We start from the raw sequence: 20,687 nt of genomic DNA, 5'->3' as shown, positions 1-20,687 counted from the left end.
AAAGGGAGGCTGAGAGTGGTCTAACCCTGCTAACTTACGTGTAAAAGCCCCCCGGACCCCCCACTATCGGCCTAGGACGGAACATGCATGCGATCCAGGCGACCCGTCAAAATGCCGTTGGAGAGTTTAAGTAGGTACCTAGGTACCTCATCTACACATAGGTACATTTACATATTCAAGCGTAGCTCACATTGTTCCTTAAAGCTGTCAGTTCGAGGTATGATATCTATGTGATGTCCCAATGATATTTCTCATGCAAAAGCAAACTTAAGGTAGCATTGTGGTATCAAACGCCAGTAAAAGTACCTGTACAATATATAAACTGCGATGCTCTTCGTATCTGGCACGCCGAGAAATCACGCCGAGAAATCTCCTACGCCAGGTTCATTTAAGATAAGATGACTTTCAAGTTTCTTGATTTTTCGTATCCGCCGCATTCGCCTCACCATCGCCATCACCAGACGCTGCAGCTGCTTCACTGTTCGTGGAAGCACCTTTACCCTTATGCTTTCGTAAACGTTTCCGTTTTGTTACTTCTGCTTTTGTTGTAGATTCCGTAGTAACTGCTTCCTCTGCCTTAGATCCTTTCGAATTTTGATTATCGGGTTTCTGGTTTGGGTTCGGTTTCGATTTCTTCTTCTTAACGGCCAAGGGATTAGGTTCCTTCGGACCGTGGGCCTTCTTTTTCTTCCTAGGTTTATCCGCCTCTCCTGCGTTTGGCGCAGCTTGTTGCGCGTCTTCTTCGTCGCTATCGTCGTCCTCTCTCTTCCTCTTGTTATCGGGGGTTTTGAGCTCGGCTCTGAACTTGCTCTTTTCGTCTTTCGACCTAATCTTTACGCTAACCGTTGCCATCGGCTCCATAATCATAACAGATCTCCTGATAAATATCAATGGCGTCCCTGCTACCTGTCGTAGCTTTGCCCTAACGGTCTCGTCGTTGACGGCGCAGACGTAACGATGCTTGTTGACTCCATTGCTTTTCGGATCAACGACGGATTGTAGACATTCGAGCGCGCTAAGTGGTTCCGGATACTCGTCCGGATGGTGACCGCATCGTCGTCGCTCGAAATGATTTTTTGCTTGTTCTATAGCTGCTTCCACACCAGGCTCTGATTTCCGTCCGTAGAGATGTCGCATTGAGCATTGAGTGATTACTGTGTGACCTGAGTCAGTAAAGAAAAAAAAAGCAATAATAATAGAAATTTAGGAAGATAGGAACATACGGGGCTTGACTTGACCGTGTAGTGTGTCTTCCAACCGGCGCATGACATCCATCTTGCATTTGTTTGCTTCTGCGATGAAGTCGGCGTCTACGATGACTTGATACGGTTCTCGAAATCCGAAGCTCATGGAGAATTGCTCCATGAGCTTCCGATATTGCTTCGATCGTTTCGCGCGAGGCATCTTTGCTGAGTAGATGGGTAAGTTTGGTTTACAAGATCATGAACATCAGTTCATGAATATGTTGGATTCCAAAATTGCTAGAATTCGAATTCTGCATGGTAGATAATGATATCGATAAGACTTTTTTAACTTTCTTATCGTCACTTTTTTTTTCTTTGAAAAAAGGGTACCGTACTAAATGCAAGTATGGATAAGTACCTAACTATAATTCGATATAAAGATATTGCTTCTATAGGATATAGATACCCCCTTGTGCTAATATAATAAAACCCCCAAACGCCGTGAACCCCCAACTCATCTAAAACAGTCTATAATCTCATATCTATCTGAATCGTCTAAGTGACGCTCGGGTCTAGGCAGCATTAATACTACCCCGATATTTCGTGCAGCGGAAAATAGTTGGAGCCTCCCACTTGGAGCAGACTCCAACGCAGCTGTCTGGGTCATCGTTACCCAGATTTGCTCGGATGAGCTTCCAGTAGATACCATAGAATAAGTATGCCTTATTGGTAGAAGAATTAGCTATATTATTTATTAGGCGCGTCACCATGTTGTGCTTCGTTGGCACAATGCTGCTACGACGCTAATGTCGTCAGGTTTTCCTGTTCCTGTCAGCCATGTATAACCAATCGCACTCAAAGTGGTTGATGATGCTATTCTCACCTCCTTCGCTGGCTAACCCTTCCTCGATGGCGCGTTCCATGAAGGGACTTTCTGCAAACGGGTCTAAAGCGATGTCCTTTGCTGCATTAAGAAGTTCTTGAGCGACGAATGTCATCCCGCCGCCTGCGCCGCCTGTACGGGGGCCGCTAGCTTGGCCCCCCTCCCCCGCCTCCCAGCGCTTGACGCTCTCGGACACGTTCTCGACAATTTCGTGTGGCCAGAGGTTGTCAATAACACCGTCCGTCATAGCCAGTACGACGTCGCCTTCACTAACGTCGACTATATCGACAATGGCGGCTTTGGCTGGCGTATCCGGACTATTTGTTCCGAGCTGCCGCGGACAATCAAACCAATGCCACTGCTCTGTGGATTTGTATACCATTTCCTTACTTCTCGGCCGTACTACCATGACCTGTGAATCGCCAAGATTTGTGACATATAGCAGTGGTGATACGGATGACGCTGAGTTGCTGCTCTCAGCCCTGTAAAATAGCTGAGCCCCAGTCACCGTAGTGGTTCCTAAATATTCGTTGGGGCCCGAAGTGGCTTCGATTGTACGCTCATGTGCCTGCTGCAGATAATGCATAGGGTCCGGGCGGTATGATTGGTCGGGGGGCCGCGGCTTTGAGATATCCTCTTCCATTGCCGCCACCCAGAAGTGCAGTATCAACCTCGACCATAAGCTGTGACCATTGTTAACTACGGACTGCCATGCACAAGGCTTAGAAGACCGTGGGACAAGTACCCTGCATGGCCTCTCGGTCGAGCCGACCAGGCGCCAACGCCGTCGTTGGCGCAGATGAAGTGGTCGCTAGCATAAACCGCATCATCGCCGTTTGTCCATCCGCGGATGATCTCACCCCCTACGAACGCTCGCTTATCACGACTCTGATGGTGAGTACTAAGGGGGTCCGAAAATGAGCCCGACGGAGGGGAGAGGAACGGTGGGGGAAACGGCCTCGGAGTCCGTTTCGCATATAGCGCAAAGCCGGTTTCGAAGCGAAAGGGTAATTTTATATCGGAGTTAGGGAGAGGTGTCGTGACGCTGCCAGACGTTTCGGTGGCGATGGAAAAAGAACGGCTTTTACCATCCGTAGTATGTTGGTGACGCCGATGCCATCGCGCTAAGCTGACAGAAGATACTAATGCCCGCCGTGTTGGACCGGAATAAGAGGTCAACAAAAAAGAGGGAGCCAAGCTTCTCATGCCCACGAACGAGGTCTAGTTGTAGACCTTCGAGGGCGCTTGGATTGGCAGCCAGAAGTATGGTGTTATTAAATTGATAGATACCTATCACGTATAAAAACGCGCTACGCTATTAAACGCCGACGACGTTTTGATAAGTGGAGGTTTAACTTTGCTTATCATAAAGTGCCATCTCGGGTTAATTGACTGCAAGTCTGCAGAGAGTCAGGTTAGAGTAAGAGGATGGGAATTTTTTCTTTTTTGATGCATGTAAGTGGTAAAATCCTCCGGGAGATTATGACTCGATAGATAGAGTTGTTACTCTTATTAGGATTACTATGACATCACTTTCGATTACGCGAAAGATGAAGTTATTGCGTTAATTTAATTCACTACATGTTGGAAATATTTCAAGAGTCTCTGAAGACTGAAGTGAATCTTCTTGAGGTGACTTGATGGTTGTAAGTAACTATCAAATATTGAAGAGACAGGTAGTTGATATCATAGGAAGAGTTATTTGGTAAGTTCGAATTGTGGATTCAGGTATACATACCTACTTGAGTTATTCTTAGTTCATGCCCAGTGTTGTTCAACTCTCTTTTTTTGATGATTTCTTACAATGCTCACGGTACATAACGGGTATTTGTATTCATTGCCTTGGCAGGTGGTGGGGTGGAAACCGCTGATCTGTTTTTTGAATTTCTGACAGGTGTTTCTAAACTTGTAACGATTGGATGATAAAGCGTCCAGAGTAGAATTGGGATAGGATAGGGGGTTCTATTTCATCCCAAAAGATGTGGAGATATTCTTTGCTTTATTCGACTCGTGAAAATAGTCCGAATATTAAATATCAGGTACATTCGGAGTCATTTGAGTACCTAACCTAACCACTAACCCCAAAGGCTAACAGTTTTAAGCTTATAGCTTAAAGGAGAAAATAAAGTGCTACTATAAAAATGTATTTCGCATGAACTATTGCATCTAGACCTTTGGAGTTTTCTTACACTTTACATAGTAGATTAGCTTCCCTATTAATCGATGAACCGGCTGGAGACTTATGACGTAGTATTTATTTTAGTTAAGGTACCTATTAAGTTAATTCAAATTGCCCAGTTGTATTGTACGTACAATAGATACAATAGCCTTCACATAAAAAGTCGTTCTGTCATACTGTCCGCTTATCACCATTCCTTTCATGCATCCGGCAACCGGCAACCGGCAAGTTGTTGGCTCGCCATATTTGAAATTTCTTGCTTCATCAAAGAAAAGGATCCAGAAGAGTTTCTCAGAAAACGCGCGTCATCTGGGGGCTTAGGTACGCGAGGCTGCTATACTAGCTATCATTGGTAGGCTGCCTATGAGCGAACACGAGCAAATACATAGCTGTACCTGGGCGTGGAGGCGGAGGGGAATGCTGTGCTCTCCACTCTATGCCGGGGAAATGGATGCCCAGACAAGCCAGATCTCGGCGGTCGAAATAAAGGCCGTCAGAAACTTGGGACCCCCTGTGTGATCTGTCACTAGGGTCGATACAATCAGTACCATGGTAGGTATGTACAACACAAAACGCTTGAGTGTGCGCGGTATTTCAGCGGCGCAGTCCCTTTTTCTTTGTTAAATGAAACGATGGACTTTTGAGGCATAGCCCGTGAATCTATCGTACGGGGAGAGAGTGAGCCATATACTCGCACGTCAGGATATCACCTTGCGGAGCAAAGGTTAAGCGCCTCACCTGGGTGGGCTGGTAAGTACCTAAACCGAGCGCTTGCTCGTCAGCTGTTATACTGAAGGCACGTTCCGTGACTGGCTCTGCCTCGCAAAAAGTCGAACCGCTGCGATACAACTTAGGCGCGTGCGGATCCTGAATAGGTCAACGCTATGAGCTTTCTCCGGCTTTTATGCCACGTCAGGTCCACCGAGACACACATAACCTAGCTTAGGTCGAGCAAGCTACACTATGGCATTTATGGCACTATGGAACCAAAAACAGGTACCCAACATACTACCTATGTAGGGAAATACTTAATAGAGAGGCTGGTCATACGCATCCACATATGGAAGTATCCGTCTCACCCGACGCCCCTTTTGTCCAATCGTTTTCGTCGGTAGAGACCATGGTAGCATGGTTCCTTTAATACCCGCTTCGCTGGATATTTAGTAACTTCTTCGTTTACGCAGGAGGTGTCAGCGCTTCATGTATGATCTTAGTGATCTCGGGCTCGAAATTAAGTAGATCTTCCTGGATACAGGACCCGGCAAATCGGCTATCGTCAGCAATACTTTGTTAGCCAGCAGCTTGGTGTGAACTGGCAGACTGATCGACACATCCATGTCTAGCGTACCTATATACATGTATGTACAATTCCATACCACAGTACAACCTCAAGGGACGTATTTACGTATGTGTGCATATACGCCGGCACCGCCTTGCAAAGTTGCAACCAGAACTGCTATTCTCACGTGTGTATTATAATAGTCTGCCCTAGCTTTGCAGTAGCATGTTGGGCTAAGCTATATTTGTAGCCACTAGAACAACTCGGTATCTCCGAATCAGATGAAGAAGTACCCATTAATATGAAGTTACTATTACTAGTTTCCAGCCATCGTTAACAAATACCGGCCTTTCTCGACTGACGTATATCCCTGTTCTGTCATCCTCTTTTTTTGTCATCAGCTTTTTTTTCCTTTCCACGTTAAACATGTCACGTTATTATTGTGTATGTGGATGGATAGATACGAACCTCTGTAGCTTGTTTCTCGTTTCTTGCTCTAAAAAGGGAATTTACTCAACCTGTCTACTTTTTATTTCTATCCTATCTTGCTATCGCCTAAGGGGTGGCCTTTAGTCAAGAAATGACTGGCCCCTACTATTTATTTAATACCAAAGGCTAAGAGATCGAACGGATGACGCTTAGCCCCTAAACATAGAATCCCGACAAGCACCCAAATCGACTCCTGGTAGGATAATTACCAAACTTGTCCGGCGCTTCCGCAACTCGGAGACGTCTCGGCAGACAGCAACTCAAAGCTCTCGTTTACTTTCCACTTGAACTTGGATTTGTTTTTCTCTGCTCTCGATAAAATATAGCTTATCTAGGTAGACATTATAGTAAAAGACAAGACTGGGCCACCTGGCGGTCTTTGTTGCAGGATAACGGCTCGTACATGGTATACGGCGATCCGAGACTGTACCCTTCCCTCGCATTCCACAAATTCGTATCGCGTGGAGACGCTCAAGGACCCGAGCTACAAAACCAGCGTTCCCGCCCACCTATTACAAGACAGTTTGGAATTTGACTATTTTTTTTTCTGGGTTTTCGGTCATTCGCATCTTTACTATTATCTTAGACTTATTCTATTTTCACTGTTTCCTTTTGTTCTACGAGCGACGGACTATGATACATACAGCCTAATTACTTGGGATTCGAATCTTACTAATAACGAATAATTCGACTCGGGCATTAGATCGATATAACGTCCGTCTCAGCTTGTCCCCTTGTGGACCACCCTTGCTCTTCACCCTTCACTTCAAATAATCGAGAGAACATCGTGCAAGCCAACTCATCTGATGGAATAGGATTTTTTTCGGGGTGGTTCTATTTGGATTTAGAGCTACTGGGTTTAAACCTGGTGGAATAAAATGGCCCGTAATCGCGGTAAGTAACAGCTTTTTTCGTATTTGTTTTTCGTATTTGTTTTATCTTGGGATAATACCTTCTCTTCAAATCCATCAAGTTGCATTGTGAAGCACCATCCATCATACCTTACACAAGGATATCTATGTTAAACAAACGTACATGTATGACGCTTATTTCCACACCCTCTTATATAACCAACCCTCATACATATCACACATACGCCAACCCCCAAATCCGACAAGTTGTCGAGGTTATCAACTTAGTGGGAGCAGATCGAGCAACAATCGACGCATTCCAAGCCCGTGACAAAGAAAACAACACTCTGTTTCTTGGGACCTGACTATTGTACACCGAAAGTTGGTGCCGTATTCCCGGGTCTCCATCTTACACGGGATTTACATTCTAAGTGTAATATTCACTTGGACTCGGCACGGCGTTGAATGTTGGTTTGGTCCACTCATTATCCCTACGCACAGCTACATAATACGGCTGGATACGTGGTTGAAGCGTGGTTGAAGCGAAGTTGCGGCTGTTGTTGCCGTTGCGACTGCAAACTCGGACTGAAATCAAGCTTAACCCTTTTTACGATTTAAAGCTCAAAAGTTGCGCACACGCTATTCCACGCTAACTTTCTCTATATTCCTATTTTAAATTTTTTTTTTTCTCATCTATCACATTTCGTTAATTGTTTATCTTGATAACCCCCGACGTATGCATCCATACAGTCCTTTTTTTTAAGGGAAAGAGAAAAGAAAAAGAAATCGAAAAATCCACATTGTGATTTCTTTTAACAACTTATATCCTATCCCACTAATTCCGGCACGGTACTACATTACTGCACTACACTGCATTGCACTGCACTAATTTGAGGGTCCCTTTTACACAAACGTTAAACCCACTGCTGCCCACCCACCGCCCATCTAAAGCCCACCATCCACCTCCTGCATTAAACTATTAAACCCCGATTTATGCAAGCACACAACCCGTTAATGAGTCCGTTTAATGCTAACTTGGTTCCCTTCCGAACTTTAAGTGCTTTCGTTTATGTCCCAGTTCTCCGGCTCTCATCATTTCCAGCACAACGGTGACCCGAAAAACGTCCAAAGCGCCTCACCCACACCTTTGTCGTCACCTCCGGACGGCCAGGCCCCCACCTCCAACGGCAAGCTGAACTCTGCCCCTACCAATAAAAGCCACCATATCATTAACGTTGGTGGTTTCCGCACAAGAACGCGAGCCCGGGCTGTTTCCACACCTATTCCAGCATCTACCGCTCGAGTTAACCATGACAACTCACCCATAGATATAACTCCCATATCAAGTGAAACCCATCGCAGGACAAAAAGTCGCACTTCAACGAGGCCTCTGTCTATGGTACAGACCTACCAACCGCCCCTCATGGATGTAAACGAAGATACAATTCCGGAGCTCCAGCCTATCTTTACCTTTCTCAATAGCCATGCAAATAAGCTATACCAGGAAGGGTATTTCCTAAAACTGGATGATCAGAATACCCGTGAGTTCACATTATGGCCAATTGAATACTTCTGGATCCTAACAGCTTTTCAGAGGGGAGACCGAACTCCGACCGCACCTGGACAGAATGTTTTGCGCAGTTGGTGGGAACCGTATTGTCCTTATGGGATGCGGCTGAGTTGGATGCTGCAGGGGAGGATGGGGAAGTTTTGCCCAAGTTCCTCAACTTGACAGATGCTTCTATTAAGATGGTATGAACGCTAATAGATTTTAAAAGAATTATAACAGAACCATGGTTTTTGTTTTTCAAAATGGGGACCGTCCGTAAGCTAACCTCATTTCTAGATCGAGTCTTTGCCTACGAGGTCGAATGACGAGACACCTTTACAGAACATATTGAGCATATCGACGGCGGGGCGAAATCGATACCTTTTGCATTTCAATTCTCGCCAGTCGCTTATACAATGGACCGCCGGTATCCGACTTGCCATGTTCGAGCATTCGACTCTCCAAGAAGCCTATACGGGAGCCTTAATTGCAGGCAAAGGCAAAACACTCAACAATATTGGTGTTATCATGGAGAGAGCACGTACGCCGATGGATCAATGGGTTAGAGTCCGATTTGGAGCCGGCGTGCCGTGGAGACGTTGCTGGTGTGTCATTGATCCGCCAGACGAGAAGGAATACATAAAGGCCCAGAAAGAGCATAAGAAAAAGTCACCATACGATCGACATGCTCCAGTACTGAAGGGAGATATCAAATTCTACGACAGCAGGAAAGATGGGAAGAAGCATAAGAAGATGCTACCCATAGCAACCATCAGCGACGCCTATTCGGCGTATGCCCTATACCCCCAAGCTAAGTCACTGATTGATGCATCAACGCTGATCAAGATTGAGGGAAATATCACTATTCACTCCGACCCGCCTACCAAGAGCGAGGGTTTTGTTTTTATCATGCCTGAAGTTCATCCGGCGGTCAGCGGCTTTGAGATGATGCTCAGGTTCTTGTTTCCCACCTGGGACACCTTCGGTCTCTATGGCCGCCCAGGAAGACTGGTTGCGAGCGTTCTCGATTCGAGATCTCTTATGTTTGCGATGCCGAAACACAAGCGCTATGGTTATTTAGAAATACAGGATGTGTCAGGGCTAATCTTAACTGAAGGCAGTTCAGGCTGGAACGAACGAGAATGGAGGAAGAAGCTCAAGGAGCTGACAGGTATCCGCATGAACACTGCAGATGATGGAGGAAGCACGAGTTCCAGTTCAGGACAGACTTCTAGCCATCAAAAGCGTCTTAGTTTTGGTGCCGCTGCTGAAGGCTCTTCGAAGCCTCGTGTTGGTTTTGCTGATGAAACCGCTGCTCCTGTTCGTACCTCTCGATCTATGTCGCTTGGTAGTCGACCTCCCCCCCAAAATGAGATAGCCCCGCCGCTCCCTGATGCTTCTGCGATAAATGGAAACCAGATGGGCCGCCCTCGCAATATGTCAGATGCTATACCTGGGTCTTTGCTTCCTCCCTCTCACCAGGACAGTTCCTATGCGCCGAGCCCAGCCTCGTCCACCAGAGGACCAAATTCGGGACGCGGGTTTGTGAACGATTTGGCGGTCACTCCGGAGCAAATGAGTTCTGACGAAGATCGAACAGACCCCCTAAACCGCGATTTTGAAACAATGCAGAGAATGCCAAGCCCAGAACCAGTGTCTCAGCCCCCCCGTTTCTCCCACGCGCCTGACCATGTTCCTACGACCCGTCCCTACCACTCACCAGAGATGCGCCGGGCTAATAGTCGCTTGTCCATAAGTACCCTCTCTCAGATTGCAACAGCCGGCGGCGTCTCCGTAGACGAGCTACGAGACAGTGAAGGGAGCGGACCACCTCCACGGGAACCCGATCAACATGGTCAGCAACTTCCAATACATACACACGCCAACAATGCCAATGCTGGGATGTCTACTAATGCTGGATCTCGTGAAGCTTTAAGGGAAAACACGCCACAGTCTTCCGGACTGCCACCGCCTCAAATGGATCCTGTCGGAATGAGATCGAGATCGCCGCATAACCAAACCATGGGCCCTCCACCTTCTGGGCCGCGAGGTCCTAGCCCAGGTCCCGGTCCTGCGCCAGGTAATCGACCCCCACCACAGCCCGGCTATGGTCCGCCACCAGGTAACATGCCTCCAGGCCAGCGAGGACCACCTTATGGTATGGCCCCTCCCGGAAGAGGCCGCGGCCGTCCCCCACAGAACATGCCGCCCCCGGGACGCGGCCGACCGAACTACCCACCCCGGGACAATATGTATCGTGGTTTTCCTCCCCAAGGTCCACCCCCTCCAGGTGGCCCCGATAGACCAAGATCCCCAGCTAACCGCCAACCTTTACCACCGTTGAATACCTCACCCCCTATCCACCGAAAACCACTCCCAGCTCGTAGTGATAGCCTACAGCACCGAAATCGTGGTGATACGACACCGCAGACCCCATCCACAAGCAGTGGAAGTTTGACGGGTAATCGTATCGATGAGACTGGACTAGGACAGGTCCGTCCCCTTAATACATCCCGCATGCCTCCGAATTCTGGTGTACATCGTATTGACACCAGCCAAAGCCAAGCGAGCAGCCGTTACGACGATTCGGCATCCACCAATAGTCCCGACTATGCAAGTTCCCGCCCTTCTATAGATACAGCGACATCAAGCGACCGGGAGCGACCACGAGCAGGTGTCCTCCGAACAGTCGGTAACGCAAACGACTCTCCCACGCCAAGTAACGGGGCGAATTTCGATATTCCGGACATCGATTTTGGACCGACCTTGAATCTTGCAAAGACTCCAACCCCTGTGAGCCCACAACAGGGATCATTCTCACCTGGGCCACGCCCTCATTCGCCAGCTCAGATGCCTCGTCGTAGATCACCCGGAACAGAGACGGCGCATAGCCGCCAAGAGTCAGAGGATACCGTGCGACGAAGAAGCATGATTTGGCAACCGGCATCTCCTGGGTCTGGCACTGCTGGGCAGGGACTCTCACCTGAAGAGTTCGTCCAACAACGAGCGGCTGTTGCTTCGGCTACGCCACAATATGCGCATCAGAGGCATTCGTCGTCAGTAAGTCTCGGGGGTTTCCGAGCCAGTACGCCAACGTCTCCATCAAATCGCGGTCAAGGAGCAGATCATATTGGATCACATTCCCGGAGTAATTCGCGAGACCTCTTGCAACGTCCAAACTCTCGGGGGCCAAATGAAGCATTCCAACGTCCCGGGTCTAAGGGTGCCGGTGCCGTCCTTGGCGGACAAGGAGCCAGTGATTCTCATCTCTCAGCTCGAGAACAAGAACATGTGGCGCGTGTGACGGGATCTCCTTTAATCAACGTGCCGGGTAATAAGAACGCAGCTCAAAGCAGTGTAGGTCTAGTAGGCGCAATCGAGGCTAGGGAGCGAGAAAAACAACAAATGAAACAAGGCTGGAGCAGTCAGGCTGCACAACATGCAATCAACCACCGTCAACAACAGCAAGCTTTTCAACAATATCAACAGCGTGCGCCATCGCCTAGTGTGGTGCCGCCCTCTGGAATGTACTCCAGTATGAATCGCAGCAATGTATCCCACGCTCTTACCTATGGGAGCTATGGAGGTCCTGGTCCCATGTCGTCGTACGAGCAGGAAGGTGGCTGGCCGTCGCCTGGGCCAAGGCTCAGGTCACCACCGCCAGGGAACTTCGATCCTCGTGTACACCAACAGGGTATGCAACCGTACGGCCAGTTCTCAACACATAGTCCACCACCTGGAGGACGAGGACAAGGACAAGGACACGCCTACCATGGACAGGCGTTTTAAACCTTTTTGCATCATAGAACACTTAACACTCACCGGGAAAGCATTATTGAGGCGTTTTACCCATTCCTTGAAGATTTTCTATGTCTAAACTGTTTGCAAGAATGGATGGTATTTTTCGAAGCGCAAGCGAGTTACTCATCAGTATTTTTTTTTTCCCTTTTCGTTTTTATTCTTCTTTCATAATTAGGGTTGGTGATTCACGAGTCATATGGTAGAAAGACACACGGAGGGAGAGAGTGAGGCATAGCATCATCCCCGGTGTTCATTTTTTTATGTATATTTTGTTGTTTCGTGCGTTCGAAAAACCCCTCCGGCTTATTCATTTCCAAGAGGGAGGGAGGAGGAGGAGGTTATCACATTTCTAGCACGGAAGGGCTGCTGAAGAAGTTATCAGAGGAAGGGCTGCTTACTTTAGGTACGTACTTGAGTACCGGTCTTTAGTGTATATGAATGAGACTTTATAATACACTATAACTTAGGTTAGGTACCTGTTATGATAATTACTTGACTTCTCTTTCGAGAAATATGAATTTATTTTGGCTTCAGGTTTGAGGATGGCTTTATCCTTATATGAAGCTGTGGGCCTCGTAGGGAAGCTAGGTAGGTACTTAAACCTCGATGGAGACGCATCATAGAAAGGCTAGCGATCTTTATCCCTCTGGAAAGCTGTGCCAGTAGCAGGTCATTATTAAATCTGACAAGCTTGAATATTGGCTTCTTATTTGGCGTTTCTGAGGTTTTAATAAGAGCTCATACATAGCTACCTAAGGTAGTTTATGTCACCATTTTGTAGTGGCAGCATGGTGGAAACTGATAGGTCTTGGGACAACGGACGCTCTACGGGCGATATCTAGAATGCGACGGAGAACTAAACGGCTATTTACCTATTATTATCATATGCACAACACATGCCATAGAATGACTATGCGTATGCATGCATTAGGTACCTCTTAGTAGGTATAACTTCTATGTATCATGTGAGGCCATCAATATTGCTCCGGTAAAAAAAAATGGTATAACGCTTAGTTACTTCAAGTCTTTTTTAACCAGTTTTAAGTTTTATCAGATGTTGTATTGCATTATTAAGTTGTTGAGGGTCTCCGAAGTTGTTTTTTTTTTGTCTTTTTTTTTAAGCTTCGCAGGGCTGACGCTGCTACAGGCATGACCCCAGCTTTTACTCAACATCCCCGCATGGCTCCGAAGCTTATCGCAGCTGCCGGCCAGGGTACCTAAGGGAGGGGCAGCTGCCTGGAGCAACATGTCATGTCGCAATACCAACAATTGAAACAAACGAGCTTTGGGGGGACTTTCATCCCACGTGCCTTTTTTTTAGGTATGTTTTCTTCTTAGTTAATACTTTTCAGCCTTATTCACTCATGTTTATATTAGCTTAGGTACCTATTGTACCTAAGCTACATTTGGAACTCACGGGTCACTTTTTTTATGCTGTTTCTTCTCACGCTTGTCAAACTTGTGATTAAGGAGAACTGCTTCGTATTCTTCTATTTTCATCCTGCTAGTTTCTAGGTACCTATCTGCCAGGTACCCAAGCTGAACTACAGCAAGATAGGATAACTTATAATCTATTTACACACGCACATGCTTGTTTCATAGCATGCGTGGATGTGGTGTTGACGTTTAGACTGGGTGCCGCCTCTTATCCACCCTCCCCAGTCGATCCTCGCGACATCTACCTTTTAACAATCTTATATTCCCACATCCACCTTACCCATTTTGAAGCATTTCCATCCAGGCCGAAGTCTATCTATCAATCGATCTAGGTAGTTTACCTAGGTAGTTGTCCGTTGCGGATAACTCGGGATTTCCCTTTCTCCTAAACCGGCCCGATGTCGAGAAAGACGTTGCGCGTCCTCTGCTTCGGCGACTCGTTGACGTTCGGGTTCCCGGTGGGTAGGCCGTACGCGGAGAAGCTGGCGGAGAAGCTCGAGGAGGCGCTTCTGGGGCACGGCTACGGCGAGATTCAGTACGAGGTCGAAGGGGTACCGGGGGACTTGGTGACGCGAGGATCGTTTATCGACCGCATGCAGGAGTCATGTGAGCTTATCCTATTCATATCTCATCCACCAGCCGGGCTACCTACTTACCTCATCACAAACCTACTCTCTCTCTCTCTCTCTCTCTCTCTCTATTCCAAAGCCGTTTAAATCCGATAGATATATGCCTTGAAGCTAACTAGCTGGCTTTAATCTATCAGGGAAGGGTAGATCGAACTTTTACGACTGGACGATAGTCCTCGGTGGGACTAAGTAGGTAAACCCCCGTCTAACTCGCCTCTCCTCTTAGCCATAGATGGACCCATCTGTGTCCCCTAATAGAAATATAAAAAAGAAAAAAATAAGTCAAACCCCCGCTAATGTTAGCCCTTTGCTCGTATAGCGACCTTGGTTGGGGCTGTCCAGTAGAAGATATCGTCGCGGGCTTAAAGCGGGCCTGGGACATACCGTTATCGAAAGGGGGCAAGGTGCTCGCCTTAACGATACCGGATACCAAAGCCCGATATAAGGGCGTTAACGAACGACGGGATGAAGTAAATGCTGCCATTAAAGAATATAGGAAGCCCAACTTGTAAGTGGTACATTTTTTCGTTATTATTTATTACTTACCCCTTAACCGAAGCGATCCCTGCCTTTCTCTCTGTAACTGTTATTACTGTAAAAAAGTGGGAGGAACAGTGGTTTCCACCACTTCCTACACATCCTGCTGGGCATAACCTTGGTATTAATCACAGTCCACAGCTTCTATTATGACTTGTGCAGCGCCATACCATACCACGACATGGAACCCTCGGATAGGCCCAAGTACTGGCAGATGGACGGCGTGCACCTGACGGAAGCCGGCTACGACCTGATGGGGGAGAGCATCTCCACGGAACTCGTCAAACTTATACGGCTCGCCGAAGCCCAGGACACGGATATCAGCAGCATCGCAACGGACGCGCGGCAAAGGCAGGCCATCGAGGATCTGATCTTCGAGGAGGAGAGGGGGAATCCGAGACTGCTTAGCCAGGGTTACATAGTCGTGCGGAAGGCGGATTTAGATTAGATCAGATTAACTACCTAACTATAGGTAACTAATGCATTAAGAAGTATTACCGTCATTTCGTGTTATTCATTCGTCCCTTGATACTCTCTCTATTTGATTGATGATGGTGGAATGAGAGGGGCTTCTTACTCTCCAGAATTCCCCTAAGTCATGCTATGCGTAACGTGTCCGTCCTTGACGCCGTGTTTATCTACCTCCTATGTAACTTATGCATTCAGTCATTATCCGGCAACGCCATAACTCATAATCTAGAAAATCCACTGCAATGCCTCGCTTTCCATTCCCTTCCCTTCCCCTTTTTTCCCGCGTTCATGGTTTTCTGCTTGCAGTCCTTCTTTCCCGCCTGCTTGCTATTTCACACCACCAGATTCGCGGCGACGAATTCGGGGAATTCGCGCTGCAACGCATTCGTAACGTTCTCGACTTCCTCAGCGAGACTCTGTACGTTGGTATCCCACCGACGCATCTCCTTGCCCGCCGTGACTTCGGCGCGCCCACTCCCTTTCTCGCCCGAGGCCTCGCCGTGCTCGAACCAGATGATGCGCTCGATCTGGTCGATGCGTCCCACGAGGCGGCCCTGCTCGATCATCTTGGCCGTCGTGTCCTCGGCGCGGTCGGCACCTAGGCCCAGCAGCTCGCCCAGCGCGTCGAACCCGATGTTGCTGTACAGCCGCGAGACGCCGAGGAGGTTGTGCTCGACGACGGCGCGGGCTAGGACCGTCGACCCGTCCGCGGTGGTCGCTAGCTGGTGCGGCGCCAGGCCCTCGGCGAACTTCTGCACCTCGTCCGCCGCCAGCAGGCGGTCGAAGAACATCTTCTCGAGCATGCCGAACTCGGGCAGGTTGGGCGAGCGTTCGTCCTTGAACAGGCGGCCGAGCACGCGGCTTCGTAAGGGCCCGGCGGGGGCGAGGACGGCGCATTTGACGGCCATGCTGAGGGTGTGTAGGCGCTCGTCGTCGGAGATGGGGGCGGGGGACAGGCTGATGTCGTGGTAGGCCTGGCTGGCGGGGAGGAACTCGCGCTTGGCGTCGCGGATGCGGGCCTGGGACAGGCGGAAGTGGAGGTTGAGGGCCGGGTCGGCGACCTGGTAGATGACGTTCTTGAGCTTGTTGAGGTAGGTCTCGGCGGCGGCGGTGTCGTCCACCTCGAGGTAGTTGCGCACGATGCGCACCCAGACGCGCACGCGGTCCTCGGCCGACACGCGGCGCTGCGAGCTGTCGAGCGGGATCTCAGACAGCGCCCGCGCCGCCGCCAGGTTGTCCTCCAGCGCCTCGTACCCGTCGGCCGCGAGCCTGAGCAGAGCGGCCACCTCGTCGGCGAAGGTGCCGGACGTGGTGGCTGAGGCGGCGGTCGACACGGACACCGAGGCCTGGCCGCTGGCTGCGGACAAGATCTCGAGGGCGTGGTTGGCGGCGGCGACCCAGAGGTCCGGGTCGTTGAAGGTGCGGGCGGCGGCGATGAAAGAGTTGAAGAGGGAGCGTTGGGCGACGACGCCAAGCTGCTTCTGCTGCTGCTGCGAGTCGGAGGAGGAGGGGGTGGTGGTGGTGTTATTGTTATGACTGTTGTTACAGATGGCTTCTATGATAACTTTGAGGTCATTAAGTGCGGTCTGCGGCGACGATATTGTTTGAATGTTAAAGAGGATGCTTTCGAAGGCGATGGCTGGCATTGAGGATGTTTGGACCATGGTTAAGGCCTCGGCGACTTTTGGGTTTGCCATGGTCGTTGGGATGGTAGTATTTTTTTTTCCTCTTCGTAGATTATTATTCCTTTCTACGTCATATGAAGAGAGGATGGTTTGTTCTTTGGCGTGTGAGAATGAAGTTAGGTATCTTAGGCGGTACCTATTATTATTATTATGTCAAGTTGAAAATGTAGACGAGGCTTTGGCGTTTGTAAAAGGTGAAGTTGTGATTATGTTACAAGCTCTAGGTGGGGGCTTGCAGTGGTTGGTACCTGCCGCGTGCTGGTGAACGTGGGGAAGCTTCGGTGCTGCTGTTGGCGGGGTATAGGACATATTCAGTGCACAGTGCACCTTTTTGTTGAATACATCGGTTATCATTGTAACTCCGGTTATAGTCATCACAACGCCTTAAAAGAATATCTCCGAGCCCCAAGTCAGATATTGTATGACAAGTTTATTTCATCGTTGCCTGGAACATCTCATGTCTTTCAAAGCTTTGTCCAACTCTGAGATATTGTTGCTAGTCAGTCGACATATTGCATGATACTTTGTACTTTCAACCCCACCCGTAGCAATTGGCATCTCATACCCTTAGCCGTCAAGTTCCGAGTACAATATGTATAAGTACCTAAATGAGAGCTGTAAGGCTTTGGAGACCAAATCCCAAGTACTGTAAAGTCCACCAGGCTAATGTACTAGCTAAGACAAGCTGTAAGTTGATTAAACAAAACAGGCAGATATACAATACAATTCGTTCAACCAATTAGACGTTAGATGCAGTGTATGATGCCAGAAATGCTGGAGTAATTTGGTAATCATGAATGAATCCAGGCTAGGGTTGTGAGACTGCATTGCGATGGCGCTTAACATGAGGCTCTGTTCACTCCTGTACGTAGGTATAAGGAGATATAAGGAGCTGAGCTAAGGTACTTTGCCTACCTGTTATACGATACCGAAACATGATACGTTCTGACCTGGTATTTTATCATTGCTATTACCTCTAGCGAGGATGAACCGACTTAGAAATCCGGGTTATAAAACAGATTAGAACGGAAGAACTTCGTATAATATAAAGACGCTAATTTCGGTGTATTCAAGCCGCATGGCTTACAACTAGCCCTGCATGTATGGGACATGATATTAGCAGGTAGCTAGTCTAGCCGAAACCGCCAGAGAAATTATGAGCTGTCAAGAGCAGTTTATGTCTTATAAATCAAGATCCAAGTTTTCATACGGGGTAGAATCTTCGCGCTGGTTGGTAGGCTGGCTGACTGGTAAGGCATTTTATATAGCGGCATATAGTAAATGAGGCTGTGTTGTTGTGCACATAAGCTGCTGCCTATCAACCGTTCAACTCGATGCATTGGCATTATCGCGTGCAGAACGAGTGTAATTACAATTGGCTTAAAGTCCTAGTTGGAGGATTCAACTATTTCGAATATGATACCTCCTTCATGATGGATGAATGTGTATATCTACCTGTGTCTTCGTCCCCGTGTTGCTCTGTAGGTAGAATACTCTTTTATTTTAGTTATCTAGAGTGCCTAATAAACCACTCAACAAAACTTACGAGTGCTTCAACTACTTTAACTTCGTTACATATCGGTAATATTGTGAATAGAATATTGGTTTAATTTGGTTTTGGCTTCATAATTGGAAATAAAGAAATTAGGACACGGCTTGTGGCACATGTACTCCTGGTCTACCCTAGCGAGCTACTCATGGATCCGACATATTTCGATTATGTGAAGCACTTATCTTGAAATCAACCCGATCTAAAGCCATTGTCAGAGTTTCTCGCAGGCTATTGTCCTCAGTCGGGTATTGAGGAAGTCGAGTGCCATGCCGCGGGCCTGGAATTTCGAAGTGATGAGACCACGAGCTACTCCAGGATAGACAAACGCGAGCTAGCTGACGTAGCTTCAAGATTCATCGCGAATGATCCATCCTCAAAGACTACTGGACTTTGTCTTCTCATAGAAGACATTGGGCCTAGTGTTATGGAGATCTTGGGTGGAATCCTAGATGTCGACCCCTATTTCTTCTGCGGGCATATAGAAAGAAAGTTCGTAGATATCGAAAAGGACCCTCCATCATCCCTCATGACAGCGACCCCATCCCGCGTCGGCTCTCAGAACTTTTCGAACCTTCACTACCAACGACCAATCGATCTGGGAGCACTTGACTCGTATTCTAGTATCCCACATGATCTTCGTCTTCGTGGAAGTGCTACAACGCGTCGTAGAGCGCTTCCAGAGCTATTCGGAAGATACGTCGGACTTATTCGCTCGTGTTTCTTTATATTTTATAAGAGAATTGATGATGAGCGATGGATTTGTACGCAGCTAAGTCCACCTTGAATATTACACTCCTCCAGGTTCTAACTCTAATCGTATACCCGATAACCTTGTTCTATAATCCTAAACCGCGGTTGCTAATGTTGAATAGGTCTAATGCTGATGGAATCCACATCAACTGATATTATAGGCTGTCTCTCGGCGTGTCCGAAAGCTGGTCTGCTGCTCGTCGTCCTTCGTCAAGTCCCTTACAGGAATAGGAGAGGCAGCATCAGCGGAACGCCGAAATTCTCAGAGTTCCTCAAAGACCCTAGTTCCAGGGCTGCGCGACCTATATCCATGATGGACGAGGTTTCAAGGCTACTACAGGATTGCGCCGAGGCGTCGGCGAAACCGTCGTCAACTTACGACTTGATTTTTCTCTCGACAGGTCCAATCAACCTCATCATCGACGAATGGCTAACATATTCCCTCATTATGAACCGATACATCAAAGTGTGAGTACTCGACGCAGAGCGTACAGGACCGCCTAAGCAATTTCGAAAGCGAGGACGTCGTCGACTTGTACCGGTGGCGGCGAAGGAGCCAGCACAGCCTGCATAAGCTGCAGGTCCTAAAGTGGTTTGTTGAATCATCGATGAGCTCCTCCAAGAGACATCCCGAAAACATTCCACCTGTCGAAGAGGCGGAGGCTTTGACGCGGGATATTGACCACATCATAGCGCAGATCGAGCAGAATGGAAATGCTCTGGAAGCGATGATACCTATCATGGCGTCTATAATTCAGCTGCTGGACTCGCGTAGGTCGGTTGTCGAAACGATATACGTTAAACGGTTGACGTATATCGCCATAGTATTCATTCCGCTTTCCTTCGTCGCAACTCTTTTCAGTATGAGCGACAATTTCTCGATAGCTGGTACGGGAGTCTGGATATATGTGGCCACTGCCGTGCCTCTTCTGTTAGTGGTCTTGGTTGTTTCTGGTTTACCTACTTACGCCGCTTTGCGGAAGGTAAAATCACTTTGGCGAGGAGACAACACGAGGTTGAATAGAACATACTCAAATTGAGTAGATGTCATATTAGAAGAGTGTAAGGTACCTGTAGTCAAACAATTATCCTATTGTATCTATCTGTTTTCCACAGTTAATTCCTTTTAATGTGGAAAGATCGGATAGTCGGGGGGATATTACTGATATCTAAAGTGCCTGTCCTTATATCACCGTCCTTACTACCCTGGTCTGATACTTTGCAACCTCCTTGGCAGGATTATACAAGCGATAGGTACATAGATTCTAGAATAGGTACCACACTCGCCCCTTATGACAGTGACCTTCATGGAATGGCCCACATAGCGATGGCTTGTTGTGCCAACAACGAAACGGAGAGTAACAGTCGGAAATGGTGACAGAGTAACAAACGGTCATGCCCTCTATATGCT

The 20,687-nt window shown here is 48.0% G+C and overlaps 6 protein-coding genes across 6 annotated transcripts; 3 read left to right on the top strand and 3 right to left on the bottom strand.

The window, feature by feature from the left end:
* Window positions 1-193: 193 nt before the first annotated feature.
* On the bottom strand, window positions 194-1,499 carry F4812DRAFT_403098 (Fcf1-domain-containing protein). Its single transcript, XM_047932250.1, has 2 exons — window positions 1,224-1,499; window positions 194-1,154 (listed from the first exon to the last, which is right to left on the bottom strand). The coding sequence occupies exons 1-2, from the start codon at window positions 1,402-1,404 to the stop codon at window positions 406-408; spliced, it is 930 nt and encodes a 309-aa protein (XP_047789940.1). The 5' UTR covers window positions 1,405-1,499; the 3' UTR covers window positions 194-405.
* A 333-nt stretch (window positions 1,500-1,832) lies between these two features.
* F4812DRAFT_403040 (uncharacterized protein) lies at window positions 1,833-3,750 on the bottom strand. Its single transcript, XM_047932249.1, has 2 exons — window positions 2,813-3,750; window positions 1,833-2,750 (listed from the first exon to the last, which is right to left on the bottom strand). Exons 1-2 carry the CDS (start codon window positions 3,271-3,273, stop codon window positions 1,997-1,999), a joined length of 1,215 nt encoding a protein of 404 aa, XP_047789939.1. The 5' UTR covers window positions 3,274-3,750; the 3' UTR covers window positions 1,833-1,996.
* Window positions 3,751-7,934: 4,184 nt separating this feature from the next.
* Window positions 7,935-12,203, top strand: F4812DRAFT_451338 (uncharacterized protein; the record flags this gene model as incomplete). Its single annotated transcript, XM_047936195.1, has 3 exons — window positions 7,935-8,406; window positions 8,460-8,617; window positions 8,712-12,203. 3 exons carry the CDS (start codon window positions 7,935-7,937, stop codon window positions 12,201-12,203), a joined length of 4,122 nt encoding a protein of 1,373 aa, XP_047789938.1.
* Window positions 12,204-13,824: 1,621 nt separating this feature from the next.
* Window positions 13,825-15,444, top strand: F4812DRAFT_402910 (SGNH hydrolase). Its single transcript, XM_047932248.1, has 4 exons — window positions 13,825-14,258; window positions 14,419-14,470; window positions 14,601-14,789; window positions 14,960-15,444. The coding sequence occupies exons 1-4, from the start codon at window positions 14,051-14,053 to the stop codon at window positions 15,264-15,266; spliced, it is 756 nt and encodes a 251-aa protein (XP_047789937.1). The 5' UTR covers window positions 13,825-14,050; the 3' UTR covers window positions 15,267-15,444.
* F4812DRAFT_430222 (uncharacterized protein) lies at window positions 15,325-17,235 on the bottom strand. The gene has a single exon (XM_047934337.1). The coding sequence runs from the start codon at window positions 16,984-16,986 to the stop codon at window positions 15,622-15,624; it is 1,365 nt and encodes a 454-aa protein (XP_047789936.1). The 5' UTR covers window positions 16,987-17,235; the 3' UTR covers window positions 15,325-15,621.
* A 1,436-nt stretch (window positions 17,236-18,671) lies between these two features.
* Window positions 18,672-20,682, top strand: F4812DRAFT_471603 (uncharacterized protein; the record flags this gene model as incomplete). Its single annotated transcript, XM_047939112.1, has 4 exons — window positions 18,672-18,695; window positions 18,768-19,287; window positions 19,399-19,744; window positions 19,794-20,682. 4 exons carry the CDS (start codon window positions 18,672-18,674, stop codon window positions 20,314-20,316), a joined length of 1,413 nt encoding a protein of 470 aa, XP_047789935.1. The 3' UTR covers window positions 20,317-20,682.
* Window positions 20,683-20,687: the final 5 nt, after the last annotated feature.

Source organism: Daldinia caldariorum (genome assembly GCF_022478825.1).
Source record: "Daldinia caldariorum strain CBS 122874 unplaced genomic scaffold F4812scaffold_9, whole genome shotgun sequence".
NCBI lineage: Eukaryota > Fungi > Ascomycota > Sordariomycetes > Xylariales > Hypoxylaceae > Daldinia > Daldinia caldariorum.
This window is presented reverse-complemented; position numbering and strand designations above follow the sequence as displayed.